The sequence below is a fragment of the Malania oleifera genome, chromosome 8 (assembly GCF_029873635.1).
Source record: "Malania oleifera isolate guangnan ecotype guangnan chromosome 8, ASM2987363v1, whole genome shotgun sequence".
Taxonomy (NCBI): domain Eukaryota; kingdom Viridiplantae; phylum Streptophyta; class Magnoliopsida; order Santalales; family Ximeniaceae; genus Malania; species Malania oleifera.
The window spans coordinates 24849527-24870270 of NC_080424.1; the positions used below are offsets into that span (position 1 = coordinate 24849527).

At 34.4% G+C, this 20744-nt stretch overlaps 1 protein-coding gene across 1 annotated transcript in view; it reads right to left on the reverse strand.

The window, feature by feature from the left end:
• Nucleotides 1–18181, reverse strand: part of LOC131161813 (GABA transporter 1-like) — a 69600-nt gene extending 51419 nt beyond the window's left edge. The window contains exon 1 of the mRNA XM_058117799.1: nt 17808–18181. Coding sequence (XP_057973782.1) covers nt 17808–18030 — 223 coding nt within the window. The 5' untranslated portion in view covers nt 18031–18181. The remainder of the gene's footprint in view (nt 1–17807) is intronic.
• Between the last annotated feature and the right edge of the window lie 2563 nt (nt 18182–20744).

The window sequence follows — 20744 nt, forward strand, 5'->3', positions numbered from 1 at the left end:
GTACCTAAAACTAAAGATGAGTATACAGAGGAAGACTGGAAATCAGTACAAATCAATGCTACTGCCATGAACTTGCTTTTTTGTGTATTAGATGTCAATGAATTTAATAGGGTAATGGCATGTAACTCGGCTAAAGAAATTTGGAAAAAATTAGAAGTTACATATGAAGGTACTAAGGAAGCCAAGGATAGTAGGATAGACATGCTCACCAGTGAATATGAAACATTTAAAATGACAGTTGATGAATCTATACAATCCATGTACACTAACTTCACACACATCATCAATTCTTTGAATGCACTTGGAAAGACTTACCCTACTTATGAGTTGATCAGGAAAATACTCAAGGAACTACCTCCAGTGTGGGAAGCAAAAGCTACGGCAATAGAAGAAAGGAGAAATCTCAAGGAGATGTCGGTGGACGAACTCATTGCATCGCTCATCACCTATGAGCTGGCAATAAACGAGAGGAGGATTGAGCAAAGCAAAGCAAAGAAGGTCACTGCACTTAAGGCATCATCAAGCTATTCAAGTGAAGGAAGTGATTCCGAAACGGATGATGACATGACCTTGCTAACAAAGAAGTTCGGGAAGTTCTTGAAGAAGAACAAGAGGTTCAACAAAAATTTCCGGTACTCTAAATCGGAAAGAGGAGAGCCTAGCATGAAGAAAAAAGAGGATCCACCAACATGCTACAACTGCCGAGAAGTTGGACACATCAAGCCTAAGTGTCCTAAGCTAGTGAAAGCCTCAAAGAACAATAAGAAGGCGCTGAAAGTCGGCTGGGATACTCACAGCACTAGCGGTTCAAAATCTGAATCCAGCGACGACGAGATTGCCAATCTATGTCTAATGACACATGATGACCTTGAGGTACAATCATCATTTTCATCATCTTCGTATTATTCTAGTGAGTCTGAAAATGAAAATGACTTGATTTCATATGATGAACTGAAACAAGAATACCTATACTCTATTAAAATGCTTGAGAAGAAAACAAAGAAAATCTCTGAGTTGAAAAGAAAGGTCAAAGAACTTTCAAATTTGGTTGAACGCCAAAATGAATCTCATGCATCTTTCATAAAAGATAAAGATTTGAAAATTGAGGAGTTAGAAAAGGATTTGAAAGATAAATCTAACATTATTTGTAAATTTACTGAGGGACAAAACAATTTTGAAAAGCTCCTAGGATCTCAAAGAAATTCCCCAGAAAAGGAAGGGTTTGGCTTTAATGGAAAGGAAAATCTAAAGAGTATACATCTTTACATGGGTTATTTCATAAGAGAGTCAAAGTCATATGTTCCAACTAAGAATTATTATAGAAATACTACATGCTTAAATGTAGAAGGTTGGGTCACATACAATTCGACTGTCCTTTCAAAAATAAAGATGTCAAAATCAAGAAAGAATGGAGAGTCAAAGGAGAATATAGCACTAACCCCTTTGGACCCAAGAAAATCTGGGTACCAAAGCTAGTTGTTTGATTGTGTCTTGTAGATATGCTTAAGATCAGCATCCTCAAAAGATAGATGGTATATGGATAGCAAATGCTCACGTCACATGACTGGGGATAAAGCAAAGTTCACATCCATCACACCCAAGGATGAAGGGTTTGTTACTTTTGGAGATAATGCTAAGGGAAGGATCACAGGTGTAGGTAAAATCGGTAATGATTCCTCACTCATTATAGATAATGTTTTATTAGTTGAAGGTTTAAAGCACAACTTATTAAGCATAAGCCAACCATGCAATAAAGGCTACAAAGTATCTCTTGAACATGACAAGTGCATAGTTGAACACAAAACGGATAATAAGATATTGTTCACTGCTAAGCGTCATGAGAATGCATATACCACAAGCTCTGATAACTTAACTTCACAAAGTGTGACATGTTCATCTGCTATGAACGAAATTAGCTAGATTTGGCATACAAGACTAGGACACACTAATATGGATTTAATCTCAAAACTTGTTAAGAAAGAATTAGTTAAGGGACTGCCTAAGACTAAATTTGTGAAAGATAAAATCTGTGATGCATGCCCACTAGGAAAACAAACAAGAACAAGCTTTAAGAAGAAGAAAGAAATCTCCACCACTAGGCCACTCCAAATGCTACACTTAGACTTATTTGGTCCAAACCCAATTCTGAGCTTTAGAGGAAAATCATACGCTTTTGTCATTGTTGATGACTTTTCAAGATATACATGGGTACTATTCTTAGGCCACAAAGATGAAGCAAGTGAAAAATTCATAAACTTGTGCAAAAAATCCAAAATGAAAAGGGATATACTATTACTAAAATTAGAAGTGATAGGGGTAGAGAATTCAAAAATTAGGGCATAGAAGACTATTGTAATTCATTAGGAATTGCCCATTATTTTTTAGCTCCTAGAACACCACAACAGAATGGTGTAGTTGAAAGGAAGAATAAGTCTATACAACAAATGGCTAGAACTATGCTTAACAAACATAAATTACCTAAGTACTTCTGGGCTGAGGCAGTGAATACCGCCTGTTATGTTCTAAACAAAGTATTGATTAGACCATCTCTTAATAAGACCCCTTACGAATTATGGAATGGTCATAAACCAAACATATCATATTTTTATGTCTTTAGCTGTAAATGTTTTGTGCTTAGAGATAATGAACACCTAAGAAAGTTTGATGTAAAATTTGATGAAGGCATCTTCCTAGGTTATGCATTAGATAGTAAAGCCTATAGAGTATATGACAAACGAATATTGATGGTCATAGAATCTATTCATGTAGTGTTCGATGAGTCAAATCTCTTCTCCAAAAGAACTGATGAAGATGAAATTGAATTAAACAAGGAATTTGAAGAACTAACAATTGAGAATGATTTAGAAAAGAAAAATGAACTTAAGGAACCATCCATTGAAATTGATCAAACTGAAAATGGTTAATGAACCACCTAGAGAATGGAAATATATAAAGAATCATCTCATTGATCAAATAATAGGTGAACCATTACATGGAGTAGCCACTCGCTCCTCTCTTAGGAACATGATTAGTCATTTTGCATTTCTATCTCAAGAAGAACCTAAGAATGTGAGTGAAGCTATAGAGGATGAATCTTGGGTGTTGTCCATGCAAGAAGAGTTAAATCAGTTTGAGAGGAATAAAGTATGGACACTAGTTCCTAGACTTAAGGATAAATCAATCATTGGAACCAAATGGATATATAAGAATAAGAAAGATGAACATGAAATAGTTGTGAGAAATAAGGCTAGCTTAGTAACTCAGGGATATAATCAAGAAGGAGGTATAGATTTTGAAGAAATATTTGCACTTGTAGCTAGAATGGAAGCCATTCGAATGCTTTTAAGCATATGCAGCTTTTAAGGATTTCAAGCTATATCAAATGGACGTCAAAAGCGCATTTTTAAATGGTTACATAAATGAAGAAGTGCATGTAGAACAACCCCCAGGCTTTGAAAACCATAAAAATCCAGATCACGTGTATAGACTGACAAAAGCCTTGTACAGTTTAAAGCAAGCTCCTAGAGCTTGGTATGAAAGGCTAAGCGGTTTTCCATTAGAAAATGGATTTATAAGAGGAAAGATAGATTCAACCCTGTTCATTAAATCCAAGAAAGATGATATTCTCCTAGTGCAAGTAATGTAGACGACATCATATTTGGCGCTTCAAATAAAGAACTGTGTGATGAATTTGCTAATACCATGCAAAATGAATTTGAGATGAGCATGATGGGTGAATTAAATTTCTTCCTAGGACTTCAGATCAAACAAGCAAAACATGGAATATTCATAAATCAATCAAAGTATATTAGAGACCTACTCAAAAAGTTTAATGTGGAAGATGGAAAAATACTAGGTACACCTATGAGCACTTCATTGAAATTAGACAAAGATGAACAAGGTATACCAGTAGATGTCAAACTTTATCGTAAAATGATTGGTAGCTTATTATACCTGACTGCCAGAAGACCTGATATAATGTTTAACGTATGTTTGTGCGCAAGATTTCAATCTGCACCAAAAGAGTCACATCTGTTAGCTGTTAAACGAATACTTAGATACCTAATAGGAACCGTGAAAATTGGATTATAGTATCCTAAGTACACATCTTTTGAGATTCTCAGCTATTTAGATGCTGATTTTGTGGGTAGCAAAGTGGATAGGAAGAGCACGAGTGGTACTTGTCATTTCTTAGGAAATTCCTTAGTCTCTTGGTTTCCAAGAAGCAAAATTCAGTTGCTCTTTCCACAGATAAGGCTGAATACATAGCGGCAGGTAGTTGTTGTGCTCAAACGCTTTACATGAAGCAATAACTGAAAGATTTTGGATTAAGTTATGAAACAATCCCTATTAGATGCAACAATACGAGTGCGATAAATATTTCAAAGAATCCCATATTACATTCACGAACTAAGCACATAGAAATACGACATCACTTTCTTTGTGACCATGTATAAAAAGGGGATGTGACACTAGAGTTTGTATGTACGGATGAACAATGGGCAGATATATTCACAAAACCACTTGCAAAGGATAGGTTTATTCAAATTAAGCGTGAATTAGGTCTCATGCATAGTCGAGAGGTTGCCTAGAATTATGTTAGATGATATAATTCAAAGGGAGCAACATCACTTACAATTGGTATCATATTAATCAAATTTTTGGTATTGCATTAATCCAAAATTGGTATCAAAAATTTGACATAACATTTAATCAACATTTGGTATCCTCATGTAATCTTTGAAATTTATGCGTTAGCAAAAGGAGGATAGTTGATGTCAAAAAGCATGGGAAGGAATTTTTTTTTTACCTAATGGTTGAACACGTTTAAAACCTTAAGATTTCTAAGGAGAGAAGAACATAAGGGTACGTCTACTCATATTTTATTATTTTACACCTTTTTGTTGATGTCAAAAGGGGGAGAAAATTGGGAGCAAAAATAATAGAAATCAGGAGAAAAAAGCATAAATAAGAGAAATCGAGAAAAGGGAGCAAAAATTAAAACTTTGTGTTGGGGAGAAATATCAAGAGCAAAAATTGTTGGCGAAACAAATTGTGCAGAAGGGGGAAAAGTATAAAAACAAAAATTGTTGAAACATCATGAGCATATTGTCATTCATTGAATATTTGATGCATTAATTGAGAGGGAACCTTATTTGGTGTAACCCATTATATATATTTTTGCTAGTACATTTGTCATCATCAAAAGGGGAGAGATTGTTGACTCTACGAGTCCAATCTGATTTTGATAATGACAAATCACTTGGTATTTGATCTGTGCGTTGAGTTTGTGAACAGGAACCATATTAAGCATGCACGGAAAGATAACGAATCATGGAAGCCTTAAAGTAAAGCACATACATCTTGGCAAGATACAAGGAACTCAAAGAGTACGAGAATCAGATGCAAGCGACAAAATTCAAGAACATCTTGGGAATGGGTACTTAGACCTCATGTATTTATATTTTCATATGATTTAATTTAAGGCTCAACATAACTTAGAAAAATTTTAGGATTCATGAATTTCATGTATATCATTAAGGGACTTTCATAGACTTAGAAATACTTTTAAAAGCATGGAAAATATGTTTTATAAAAGACCCAAGAATGAGAGCAAAGCAGAATTTTAAATTAGAAAAGAAAAATTCAGAAAATGGGGACTTCGGTTGACTGAACTTTAAGTTCAGTTGACTGAAGAATTTCCTTAGACGTCTAAAGAATAAGTTCAGTCATCCGAAGTTTTATGGGTGAAAAACAGAAACTGGCAGAAGCACCTCAGATGACTAAACTTGACACTTCGGTCATCTAAACTTGACACTTCGGTCGTCTGATCCTTGACCTCGGTTGTCTAACCCTATGTCCAGGCTATTTTTTCGAAGGATAAAATGACTTCAGTCGTCTGGGCTCTTGACCTCAGTCGTCTGAACTTGCGGGAAAGATTAAAAGTGTAATTTTTATTAATCAAGCACACAAGCTATCTCATTGATCCAACAATTGAGATCAATTCTAAGGGTAAGACACTATATATACTGAATATCTAAACCCTAGAACGTCAGCTAAACACAAGAAGATCAACGTAAAGCAAAGAACACATCTTTTTGAAAAGAAAACTGAGATACTTGAGCTGATTGCTGTACGTTTGCCTACGCTCTAGTTTTTACACATCATCTTTGGGCAAATCACCTCAGAAAATCTAAAGGGATCTCTATTATACATCTTATGCTTCAACTTGGTTTGAGGTTTGGTTATTACATTTAGTTTTGTTAGAGAATCTCATATCATCATCTGTTTTGATATCTTTAAAGAAACTTGATATTGGGTTTTCACATTCATATAAAGATCGTTTTTTACAACTCAATACTTGAGAAAGTTTTGTATTTGGCCATTGATTAAAGTTTCTTCATTCAAGTGTATTCTTAGTTTAAGGCTGATATGTTTGAATACATCTAAACTATTTGAATATACATATATCCTTAGAAGTGCATAACTATCTATATATATATTGAATGATATTTTATGAAAATCAAATATTAAGTTTGTTGAACTTTGGTATTATCATCTTAGAGACACATACATACATATATATACATATATACATTAAGTCAATATTATCAAGATCACAATGAGTTTGAAATATTTAGAGAAATATTGTTTGTTTGACAAAGTGTGTTTGGCATCTTTGCAATCTACAAAGTTATCTTTATATTCAAAGATCTAACCTAAGATCTCCAAAGTATTGTTTTATACAAACATTTTTGGGAGATTTGATAAAAAGAGATTTGTGTGTTAAAGCATATCATACATAAACGATTATATCATTTCATACATTCTGAGCTTCAAGTTATATCATATGTTAATGTATTAGGAATTTGAATTGTACTCACGAGCTTTTGTTTGGAAGCATTTTTTGAGTGTTTTTACAGATTCTATTGTATTCACGGTTCGGTGTGTGAACCGGTGTTTGAGGAGAGAGTTGCATCTCTTGTAAGCAGCGGAGTAGGAGGGAACTGTACGTCTTGTAAGCATCGGATTGTAAGGGAAACTCGGGCCCAATTTAAGGAGTAGGGATTTTAGTGAAATCCTTGAGTGGTTGCTCAAGGCAAGGACGTAGGCCGAGTTGGCTGAACCTCGTAAAAACCGCATTTGTCTTCTCTCTTCCCTTTACTCTTTACTTTCAGCACTACATTTAAATTGTTCGTCTTGCGTGTGTAGGTTGAATAACATTGCACATAATTAATTGGGTAATAAGAACTCATTACTAAATATACAAGTAGGGATTAAGTGGTAAATAGATTCAACGAATTTCAAAATACCCAATTCATCCCCCCCCCCCCTCTCTCTATCTCTCTCTCACTCTCTTAGGATTACACCTAATTCAACATTTTCAAGCCGAGTCGAGCTTGAGTATCCCACTTTGTCAATTAACTCTAGACTCAACTAAAATACACCCCCACCTTCAACCCAACCCAAACACGTAAATATGCAAAGATTTTAACATTACAAGAGACTAATTATGCATACGACAAGCACAAGCACACATACAAATCCATAGGGAATTAATTTCCTTACGATGACCTTAGTGTTGTGTTGGGCACCCCACTTGTGCCAAACACCAATACAACAATTATTATTATTGAATATATAACAAGACTAATACAATGTAGAAACTAATAATAAAAGACAGTAATAAAGAACAACACAAGAATTTACAAGGTTTGGTAAAGAATTAACTACGACCTCGGGCGCCGACTATCAACCCACTACGTCCAGAAAATTATAACTTAGGCAAATTTCAAATTACCAATAGTAATTAGAAATCTCCTAGAGTACAAATACTATTTGTAACTCTACAAATGAGAGGTGTGTATACAAGTGATGAGGGAAGCTCTATATATACCCTCCAACTAAAATTTTAAAAAACCCTCCCACCAATATGGGACAAAAAAACCAACAAATCTCCACCTTGACGACAAATTCAACAAATTTTTCAGTCACAAGACTCACAACATTTTATGGAGTTCCACATCATCGGTGTTTTCCAAAAATATTTAGACTTTCAGAATATTGATTAAGTCCAAACAATGTTGGAACTTGATTGTTGTTACAATCTTGGTCAACATATCTGCGTGATTCTCAGTTGTAGCAATCTTCTGAAGAAGTATTTTGCCTTCATCAATTATGTCTCACATAAAGTGAAATCGAACGTCGATGTGCTTTGTTCGTGCATTGTAGACTTGATTCTTTGTCAAATGAATAGCACTCAGGCTATCACAAAACAAAGTAATGTGATCTAAACAACTCTCAAATTTTCAAGTAAACCCTGCAACCAAATAACTTCTTTACCAGCCTTTAAAGTTGTCATATACTCTGCTTTTGTCGTAGATAAAGCAATAAGGTAGACCTCCAACTCACTGGACCATTAACAAATGTAAATACATATCCAGTAGTTGATTGACGTTTATCAAATCACTTGCAAAATCAGAATCCACATATCCAACAATACGTTGATCAATAGTATTATTTTTCTCAAATACTATACCAACATTAATAGTAATCATAATGTATTGTAAAATCCATTTCACAACTTGCCAATGTCCTTTACCCGGATCATGCATATACCTGTCCACCATACTAACAGCTTGTGAAATATCAGGTCTTGTACAAACCATTGCATACATCAAACTACTTACTGCACTTGCATAAGGAATTGTGACATATACTTACGTTCCTCGTCTAAATTAGGAGAAAAAGATGCAATAAGTTTGAAGTGAGGAGTAAGCGGAGTGCTAACTAGTTTTGACTGCTCAGACATGCCAAAACTTTGTACTACCTTCTTCAAATATTGTTTCTAAGTCAAACTAACAGTCCCTCTCATTATGTCCCTACATATCTCCATGCCAAGTATCTTCTTTGCTTCACCAAGATCTTTCATGTCGAACTCTTGATTTAACTGACCTTTCAGTTTGTTGATTTCTTCCATCTTCTTTCAAGTTATCAACATATCATCAACATACAAATATAAATATATAAAAGATTCATTTTGTAGTCTGTGAAAATAAACACAATGATCATGTTTATTTCTAATGTACTTGTGATCAATTATAAACTGATTACATCATTTGTACCACTATCTTGGAGATTGTTTTAAACCATACAACGATTTTCCTAGTTTGCATACCCAATTTTCTTTTCCAGAAACCTTAAATCCATCTGACTGAGTCATATAGATTTCCTCTTCCAAATCACCATGTAAAAATGCAGTTTTTACATTGAGCTAAACTAGTTCAAGATCAAATTGTGCTACCAATGCCAACAAAATTTGAATGGAAGAATGTTTAACAACTAAAAAAAATATCTCATTATAATCAATACCTTCCTTTTGTGCGTGTAGCCCTCAGCTATCAATCTAACTTTGAAGCAAATATTATTTGCGTCTGGAAATCCTTCTTTCTTTATATAAACCTATTTGCAACCAATTGCTTTCTTACCTTTGGCCAGCTGGGCTAACTCCCAAATCTGATTCTTATAAAGAGACTGCATTTCTTCATTCATCGCTCTTTTCCATTTGTCTGATTCAGAGTTCCTCACTGCTTCTTTGAAAGTGCAAGGAACATCATCATCTACAACTGGAAGCGCAAAAGCCAACATGTCAGCATACCAAGCAGGTTTTTGAATTTCTCTTCTTTGCCTCCAAGAAAAAATTAATTCTTATTATTGTGAAGATTCTTGAATTGAAATCTCCTCTTCTTGTACACTCTTCTCCACTGTGACTGGGTAGTTACATCATGTAGCCTCATTTCTCACTGGGTCTCCCAAAATTATCTCAACCTCCACTTGTTGTTGAGTACCACTGGTCTTTTCTTCAACTCATGACTTCTTACATATTATTTTCTTTATCATTGCAAGTCCATCAAAAGTCACATCCCTGCTTAGAATTATTCTTTTCATCTCTAGACACCAAAGACGATATCCTTTGACTCCTGCACTAATCCCAAGAATATTGCTTTCTTCGCTTTTGCATCTAACTTAGATTCTTTAACATGATAACAAAAAACAGTACCAAATACATGCAAATAATCATAATCATTAGCAGGTTCTCCAGAAAATACCTCATAGGGTGTTTTTCCCCCAATAACAGATGACGGTAGACGGTTGATGAGATGACAAGCATACCTAACAGCCTCAACCCAAAACCTTTTGTCAAACCCAGCATTAGACAACATACATTGAACTTTCTCCAGCAAAGTCTGATTCATGTGCTCTGCCACCCCATTCTGTTGTGGTGTATTTGTAACTGTAAAGTGTCAAGCAATACCTTTATCTTGACATACCATACCTTCATAAACAAATCACTCGTGTATTCACTACCATTATCCGATCTGAGTCGTTTGATTTTTCTGCCAGTTTGAGTTTCAACCAATTTTTTTCCACTTAAGAAAAATATCACATTTCATTTTTATTTTTCATAGCATACACCCAAGCTCTTCTGGAAAAATCATCAACAAAAGTGACAAAATCATGCATCACCCAATGAAGCAGTTTTGGTAGGCTCTCATACATCTATGTGGATGTAGTCTAAAATACTTTCAATTCAGTGGGTTGCAGTGCCATATTTCACTCTTGTCTATTTTCCCAAAATACAGTGTTCACAAAATTCAAGCTTACAAACCTTTGCACCCTTCAACAAGTATCATTTAACCAATTGTTACAAAGATTTTTCATCCGCGTGTGCCAATTACATATGTCATAACTTGATTGTATCTGAACCTGCATCTTTCTCAGAAACAACAGCTACTGAGCCAATAATTGTACTACCTTGAAAATAATACAAGTTATTTTTCCTAATACCTTTCATCACCACAAATGCGCCTGATTTAACCTTTAAGGTTCCATCTTTCAAAGTAATAGTGAACCCTTTAGATTCTAAAGCACCTAATGAGAGTAGATATTTCTTTAGGCTTGGAACATATCAAACTTCAATCAAGGTTTTAACAGTCCCATCTTGACATTTCAACTGTATTGAACATATTCCAATTATTTTACGGGTATTATCATTTCCCATAAAAACAACCACACCATCTAATTTTTCAAAATTAGAAAATCATTCCCTATTGGAACACATGTGATAGGAAGAACCAGAATCCAAAATCCACTCACCACAATAATGTGTCGAAGATATTCCAACAAGAGAAAAATATGACTCACTTCCATCACGCTTGGTTGTATAGGCATTAGAAGGTGCTTTACCCTTATTCTTTTGCTGCAATTTAGGGCAATCTTTCTTCCAATGTCTTTTCTCATGACAAAAGGCGCATTCATCTTTAGCAGTTCTCCCTCGAGATTTACTCCTTTTTCCAAGTTTACGACTCTGAAAACGTCCCCTTATTGTTAGTGCTTCTACTACTGTTTCCATATGGACCCTCTGATCCTTTTTTCCACATTCAGTATTAATCAATGCAATGCAAACAACATCAAAAGTAACTTTATCCTTCACATATAATAAAGTAGTGGTGAGATGTTCATAATCATCAGGAAGAAAATTCAATAACAATAAGACATTATCCTCATCTTTGACCTTTTCATCCAAATTCAACAAATTAGCCATTATTTTATTGAAAACATTTATGTGGTCATTTATAGATATACCTAGTTGATACAGGAAGCGAAACACTTTCTTTTTCAAATAGAGCTGATTTTCCAGACTCTTGGTCATAAATGTACCTTCTAATGTCTTACACAATTTATTTGCAGATGTCACCCTCATAACACAATATTTCTAATTTTTAGCGAGACACAAACGAATTGTACCATATGCTTGACGATTGATCTTTTTCCAATCTTTGTCGCTCATGTCCTCTGATTTATCATCCAAAGCAATATCTAATTCCTACTAGTACAAGATGTCCATCACCTCACATGGTCACATACCAAAATTATTGGTACCATCAAATTTCTCCACCTCAAATCGAGCATTAGCTATTGTCTTTGAAGATGATGACGACGCATGACGCAGCTATTGGGGTGGGAGTTCGTGTAGACAAAGTTTCTTCTACTGCTACAGGCATAATTTCTACCTTCTTCCAAAACTATATATCCAATAGCAAACCAACAAAACAGAAAGTCTATGATGGATAGTACCGCACTTATCCCAACTGTGTCTACTCTGTATATCTTATGAAATTCCACTTTGATCAGGCTGACCTCCAGGGAGTGACTGAGCCGCAATGGTCTCTGAACACTCGCTTAGACAAAGTCTTTCTTAGGCATCAAAAATTGAATTAAGGATCTTAACAAAGAAACACCTTTGTATTGACACTATTCAGCCAAGCTCTGATATCAATTGTTGTGTCGGGCACCCCACTTGTGCCAAACACCAATACAACAACTATTGCTATTAAATATATAATAAAACTAAAGCAATGCAGAAAATAATAATAATAATAATAATAATAATAATAATAGACAGCAATAAAGAATAACACAAGAATTTACAATGTTTGGTAAAGAATTACCTACGTCCTCGGGCGCTGACGATCAATCCACTACTTCCATAAAATTACAACTTGGGCGAATTTCAAATTACCAAGAGTAATTAAAAATATCCTAGAGTACAAATACTATTTGTAACTCTATAAATGAGAGGCATGTATACAAATGATGAGAGAAGCTCCTTATATACCCTCATACTAAAAGTTTAAAAAACTTTCCCACCAATGTGGGACAAAAAAACCAACACTGAGAACCTTAAACCTGGCATAAATAATTAGTAATTACACATGTTAAGCATTAATCAAGTTGGGATGGGTGTTTTTAAGGAAGGAAAATATGATCCATCCACATAAGCATATTAATAGATTTAAATAGCTGCGATTGCTTTAGTCAATAATTCATTTAATACGTCCTAGGGAAAAAAATATTTTTTTTACGTTTAACTGAATTTCCCTGTTCCCAACGTCCCGTGGATGCAGTGAACAAAAATTGTTAAAAAATTAATAATTGTTATGAAAACCATAAGAAATTAATGGTTGTTACCCTTTCGTTTTCCACCCCAATAAATTCTTTGCTATCCTTATTGCCCCTATAAAAGGGCACCCTCTCCCTCTCATCTTGACACACACATTGCATGCTTGAACACACATTGCATGCTTGAAGTAAGTAGACATATAGAAAGGATGAGAGAAAAGGAGAGATAGAAAGAAGAAGAGAGATAGAGAGAAGAGAGATATTTTGTACAAGGCCGGTTCCAAATCATTTGTAATTTCTCCTGAGATAGTGAAGTTTTTTATCTCATCCGCCCGTGGAGTAGGTATAGCTGAACCACGTAAAATTTTTGTCTCATCTCTATTTATTTTCCTGCATCTTTTATAACACGTTATTAGCACAAGACTCTAATTATCTGAGATATTCCTTTAAATCCTATTCAATTTATTTCTTGTAACTTTTACTCCACAAGAGTATAATATTCTCCAGAAGAGAATATGTCTTTTAAAGTTTAAAGAATACCAATCTCCAGAATAGATGGTAAGATAATCCTCTTGAAGAGGCTATATATTTAAATCTCTCGTCTATATATTTAATCTCCCGAAGAGACAGACCTCCTGAAGAGGTTATATATCTAATCTACAAAAGAGATGGTAAATATTTACCTCCTGAAGAGGACATATTTTAAACCTCCCAAAGAGATGTTAAATTCACCCTCCTGAAGAGGTGAAACGTTTATCCTCCAAATGAGGTAGTATATTTAATCTCCAGAAGTGGTGGTAAATTATTACCCAATTTAATATTCTAAATTAGAATCATACTCCTGAAGAGTACAAATTGAGAAAAATAATATAATGTTCCTGAAGCAACATATTTAAGTATCCCGGAAGGGTGGAAATAATATTATATTATTATCTCAATTTTATTTCAATTTTTACATTTTGTTTTCTAAATTACCTTATTATTGTTAATTTATTTAGATGTCGAACCAAAGTAAAGTTGAATTTATTCCCCTTGCCATCAAAGGCAACAATTATTTATCATAAATTCTTGATGTTGATATCCATCTAAATGCAATGAACTTGGGAAACACTATTTTAAATGAAAACACCGCATCCTTACAGCACCGCGCAAAAGCTATGATCTTCCTCTGTCATCATTTAGATGAAAAATTAAAAACTGAATACCTCCCTGTTGAAGACCCACTTATCTTTTGTAAAAATTTAAAAGATAGATTTGACCACCAAAAAACTGTGATTTTACCAAAAACTCGATATGAATGGTTGCACTTGAGGTTGCAAGACTTTAAAACAGTCGGTGAATATAACTTAACTATGCATAAGATTAGCTTAAAACTAAAATTAGGTGGCGAAAATATTACTGATGAAGACATGCTTGAAAAGATATTTACTACTTTCCATCCCACTAATGTGCTCCTGCAGCAGCAATATAGGGAGAGGAAATTTACTAAATTTTCTAAACTTATGCCATGTCTTCTTGTCGCTGAGCAAAATAACGAGCTTTTGATGAAAAATCTCCAAACTCATCCAACTGGTTCGACCCCATTCTCTGAAGTGAATATGAATACATCTCGTGATCGAGGATGAGACCGCATGCATGGTCGTGGGCATGATCGTGGCCAAGGTCGAAATAATCACTGACATTGATGTGAGGCTGCAATCCCCCAGAAGAGGGATAACTCCCGAAAGAGGGATGGCCCCAGAAGCGGGAAAATGGTCAAAATCAGCAACCCAGACATCATGAAAATGAATGCTACAGATGGAGAGAAAAAGGTCATTGGTTACGTACATGTCATATGCCCAGGCACTTGGTAGACCTATAACAAGCCTCTATAAAAGAAAAGGAAAAGAACAAAGAAATTGAAACAAATTTTGCTAATAATGTTGTTCCAATAGACCTTGATGGTAGATCATCCAACTCAGCTTATCATGTTGTTGCTGATTTCCTTGTAAATCAAAACGAAAATAATGATGTAATATTTTAAGATATAAAGTAAGCAATATTGTACTTTGATTTTAACAAATAAATTATTATATTTATTGTTGCTATGATCAATTATAATAATGGGTTTTCAAAATATGTGTTGTAGTGTGAATTGTCTTAAAGCTTTGATCGATTCTAAGATATCTTTGGAAGAAATTTCTTTAACTAGCAATACTGCAACACACAAAATTCTTTGAGATAGGAAATATTTCCATTACTTTAATATATCTTCAACAAATTTTAAAACAATATCTGATTCTACAAAGTTGATTGAAGCCTTTAGAAGAGCTAATATAAAGTTACCCAATGGTACTTTATTACAAATTGATTAAGTTTTATATTCCAGCAGATATAAAAGAAATCTATTGGCTTTAAAATTTAAGACTCGATAGATATCACATTGAACTACAAATGAAGGCAGTAAAGAATTTCTTTATATTACTTCTATTGTTTTTAGGAAGAAACAAATTTTAGAAAAACTGTCAATTTTATCTTCTAGATTGTATTATACAAATATTGAAGCAGTTGAATCATATAATGTCTTGCACCAGAAGTGCAATGACCCAAAGTTATTCACACTTTAGCATGTTCGTCTTGGACATCCTGAAGATGTAATGATGCAAAGAATCATTGAGAATTCACATGGTCATCCACTCAATAACCAGAAGATTCTTTTATCAAATGATTTCATGTGTACTGCTTGCTCTCAAGGGAAATTAATTGTCAAACCATTTATTTCAAAAGTAAGTCTTGAATCTCCTAGTTTCTTACAAAGAATTCATGGTGATATATGCGGACCAATACGTCCACCATCTAGACCATTTAGATACTTCATGGTTTTAATCGATGTATCTACGAGATGGTCACATGTTTCTTTTGATAATTATTGCATGTCACTTGGAATAGATGTTGAACATTTTGTTGCTCATACCCATACACAAAATGGTTTAGCTGAATCTTTTATTAAAAGACTTCAACTCATTGCTAGACCTATGATTATGAGAACCAAATTGCCTTTATCTGTTTGGGGACATGTTATTCTTCATGCTGCATGTTTAGTTCATATAAAGTCAACTGCTTACAATAATCTTTCACCCATGCAATTAGTTTCTGGGCAACAACCTAATATTTCTTATTTAAGAACTTTTAGTTGTGTTGTATATGTTCCTATTACCCCTCCTCAAAGAACTAAAATGGGTACTCAACGTAAGCTTGGTATCTATGTTGATTTTGATTTCCCTTATGTTGATGATTTGAATTTAGTTGGGACTCCTAAAAAGCTCATTAAAGCTGCTAATTATTTAATGACAGAATTTTAGATGAAAGATTTAGGAAAGACAAAATATTGTCTTGGCCTACAGAATGAACATTTGACGGAATTCTTGTTCATCATTCTAAATATACCGAAAAGATATTAAAGCAATTCTATATGGATAAAGTTCATCCTTTAGAATCTCCGATGATGGTGTAATCACTTGATGTTAAGAAAAATCCATTTCGACCTCATGATAAGGAGGAGGAATGGTCCTGAAGTAGCATATTTAAGTGTTATCGGCTCTTTGATGTATCTTGTCAATTGTACACAACCCAACATTGCATTTACTGTAAATCTACTAGTAAGATATATTTCTGCTCTTACTCGGCGACACTGAAATGAAATTAAGCACATACTATGCTATTTAAGAGGTATATCTGACTTGGGTCTATTCTACTCTTTGATTCCAAGTCTCAATTAGTAGGATATGCAGATGCTAGATATCTATCTAATCCTCACAATACTAAATCTCAAACTGGATATGCATTTCTTTATAGAAAAACTGCAATATCTTGGAAATCAATAAAGCAGACGGTTATAGCAATATCCTCGAATCATTCTGAAATACTATCTATCCATGAAACTAGTACAAAATGCGTGTGACTCAGATTAATGATTTCTCATATCCAATCAAATTGTAGTCTTCAAACAATCAAGGGTATTCCAACAGTTTTATATGAAGACAATGCTACATGCATAACTCAATTAAGAGAATGATACATAAAGGGTGACAAAACAAAACATATCTCTCCAAAATTCTTCTATACATATGAACTCCAGAAGAATGGTGATATAGATGTTCAGCAAATCCGATCAAGTAATAATCTAATAGATTTTTTCACCAAAGGTTTGCCTACCACAATATTCAAGAAATTGGTTCATTTTATCAAAATGAAACATCTTAAAAATCTTAACAGAATGAGTTAATATATAGGTGACATCCAAGGGGGTGTTATGAAAACCATAATAAATTAATAACTGCCACGCTTTCGTTTTTCCACCCTAATAAATTCTTTGATATCCTTGTTGCCTTATAAAAAGGGCACCCTCTAACTCTCATTTTGACACGCACATTACATGCTTAAAGTAGTAGACATATAGAAATGATGAGAGACGATGAGAGATACAGAGAAAAAAGATATTTTGTATAAGTTCGATTCCAAATCATTTGGTATAACCAAACCACGTAAAATTTCTGTTTCATCTCAATTTATTTTCAAACATCTTTTATAACAATAATATATTTTGCTTCCAAAAGCTATAATTAAAAAAAATTGCTTCGTTTGGCTAGTTGCTGAGTACGGATCCGGACGGAAAACTAAAAGCAAAAGAGAAGCGTATATTCGCTATAGCTAGCGTTGATTCCTGAGAAAAGTTTTTATCTCGCGTCTTCCAAATTTTCCAGAGTTTTTTTTTTAAATCGGGAACCAAACAGAGGAGGAATGCTGAAATAAAATATATAAGGAAATATTGATTCATGAATTCATGGAATTAGCTAGAGGCGTACCGAGAGGCCAGCGGAGAGAGGCGAGAGCGAAGGGAAGGGGGGCGTAGGCAGCAGGGGTGGCGATGGTGGTGGCGACGTGGAAGGCGGCGTGCTTCCACGTTCCACGGCCGGCGTCCCGATCTCCCCCCTCTGTTCTTCTTCTTTCCTCATCAACATCTCTACTCCTCATGGAGTTCTCATCTGTAGTTGTTGTTGCAGTAGTCGCATCGCATGAATGGTCCATTTGAGCTGTTCTTCTTCTTCTTCTTCTTCTTCTTCTTAACTGAAACTGGTTTGGGGGTTATGAAGAGTTGAGAATAGTCCATTGATGGACGGCGGCGCCGCTTTGACATTTGCGTTGCCTACAGAGACGAGAGACAAGACTCGGGGGGGAGAGAGCGAGAGCATTGACCGGTGATTTTTGGACGTTTTTGAGTAGGTTGACATGGTCAAGACACACGGCCTGGACAAATTATGTGTCATAGGCAGTAATTTAAAATGGCCTGAACAAATTATGTGTAAATTATCTTCGAAGTTGTTTGTTGGTTAATATATGTTAACAAAGGAAAATTATATTGATTTAAAGTTGTCAATTTAATATGATCAGGGATGGAAATTATTGGAGCCATGATCACGAGGTTATGTATAATGATAGATTTCCATTAACAAGTTTGGATGGTTAATTTGATTATGTCAAGTATCTTATTAATATTTGTTATTGTTGGGATGTAAAACAAGTAATGGTTAAGAAAAAATCATGTGTTAGCACAAGTGTTGATTATGGGAGTTGACAATGTCAAGTGAATTATTTTTAGTGTTAATATGTTGGCTAAATAGGTAAATACTTGGCAATTTATCTTTGTATGTCTTGGAATTGATGTATTCCCCGAGTGGAGGGATGAATTGGAATTTTAAAAATTTTTTCCTAATTTTAACTAGATATCACAACTTAAGGTCTTTCTAATCATATACCAATTGCACAAATAATGATATGCGGAAATTAAATCATGCGCAGCATTCACAATATATTAAATATAACATATATGTGTAGAAATATAAAGTGCTGGAAATTAAAGTAGACATTCGATATGTTATTGGAGTTCAGCCAATACTGCCTATCTCCCTGCCTCTAACTCGCAAGTCCGAGGATTCCACTGCGGCTCACTTAACGAGTGAAGCGGCATCGGTTACAATTAGGTCAAATTACCAGGATTGACTTCAATCTTTACATACAATCCTTCCGAACTGGATTATCACCCCTTCAGGCCACGCCTAGAATACAACAGATATTCAATTTAAATTTCGTATACAAAATACGTGCTTCTCCAACAAGCAAATATGTACTAATACGCACAATCAATTATATTTTAGTATGATATGGATGTACAAGGTTAGTGAAGTTTAAATGCCAACAATCAGTTATTTGCAACAATAACAATTTATATGTGAGAGTGGTGTGAATACATCAATATGCATGTCAATCGCAAGCCATAACCTCAAAGATCTCAAGAGCACACTCAAATATCTCTAAAGCAAATATCACGTATAAAATATAAGAGATATTTGAAATCAAACTTGTTTGAAAAGTATTTCACAAAAACACGAAAACAAGCTCAAGAATCTTGCAACACAAATGCAAGACTCACAAAACCTTTGAGAGTTATTCCCAATGAAGACTTATGAATTAAATCACAAGAGAACTTTCAAGCATACTTTTAATAAAATCAATATCAAATAAATATGATGAGAGTGTATGCTAATATGAACAATCTCAATAATACTCTTATCAAAGGATTTTAGCAAGTAGGATGGGAAAGAGAGGGATTTTTAGCTTATGTGAGTATTTGGAAATTCAGAGCATTTTGGCTAATGATATTTGTTAATCTCTCTTTAATCTTTCCAAATGAATTAGTATATATAGACATTCATAAAATTATGACCGTTGGGGGACATAAATGGAATTTTAGAAAAGATTAATGATGGTTAATTAAAATTAACCATGGTTTAACGCGGTAAAAATAAACCAATTCAAGAGATTCAGTTGACCGGTCCATAACGTTGGTCGCCCCAACAAACACAAACTTATTCCAAGTTTTGGGTGGCTGAGGAGAGTTCGATTAGCTGAATGTTAGGGCGATTTCCCAACCTTCGTGGTTTTGGGAGCCTAGTCCATGGTTCGAGTAGCCAAACGTCACAATTCGATTGCCCGAACCTATTTTGAACTACAAGTTCGGTCACCCGGGGACAATGGAAAAAATGAACTTTCATATTCGGTCGACCATAGATATGCACAAAATCAGTTTAGTCGCCTAAGTCATAGTCGATATTTTGACTTTAGGCTGGTTCGATCGACTAAGACATTTATAACGCCAAGGTTCAATTGCCCGAAGTCCTTTGAAAAATATTTCCTCTTCTTTTGACCTTATATGATTTTATCTCTATTTGCATATGCTTGCAATTAGGCTTGAGGGGATTTTTCATGAAGTGAACTAAGATCAATCTAAGGTCTTGAGTTAACCCAAAAAATCTAATGTCGGTCAACCGAACCTAAGGTCATTCTACAGTTATTACTGAACTTTCATTCATACCATACATGCGATGCATTGTTACACATCAAATAAAAAAACTAAATACAATACAATTGAAATTTAAATATCTTCAATCTTCTTTGCTCTTGTGACTTCTTTGGAATGCGCCAGATGATGTACATGTTCTTCGAATTTCTTCTGGCTTTCATTTTCAGTCTCCTTATATGTGTGTTCTGAAATGTTACATGTTCAAGCACTAAATACACACATAAGACACTAGTAGTTTGTCAGCATCAAAATAGAGATTGGATTCAAAAAGTCAATATTATGACTGAAAAATAGACTTAGTTAGTTGATAAATTTATGGGATATATGGGCATGTGTTTTAGCCATTTACTTGTAAGTATAACTTGTGTTTGCCTTATTAGAA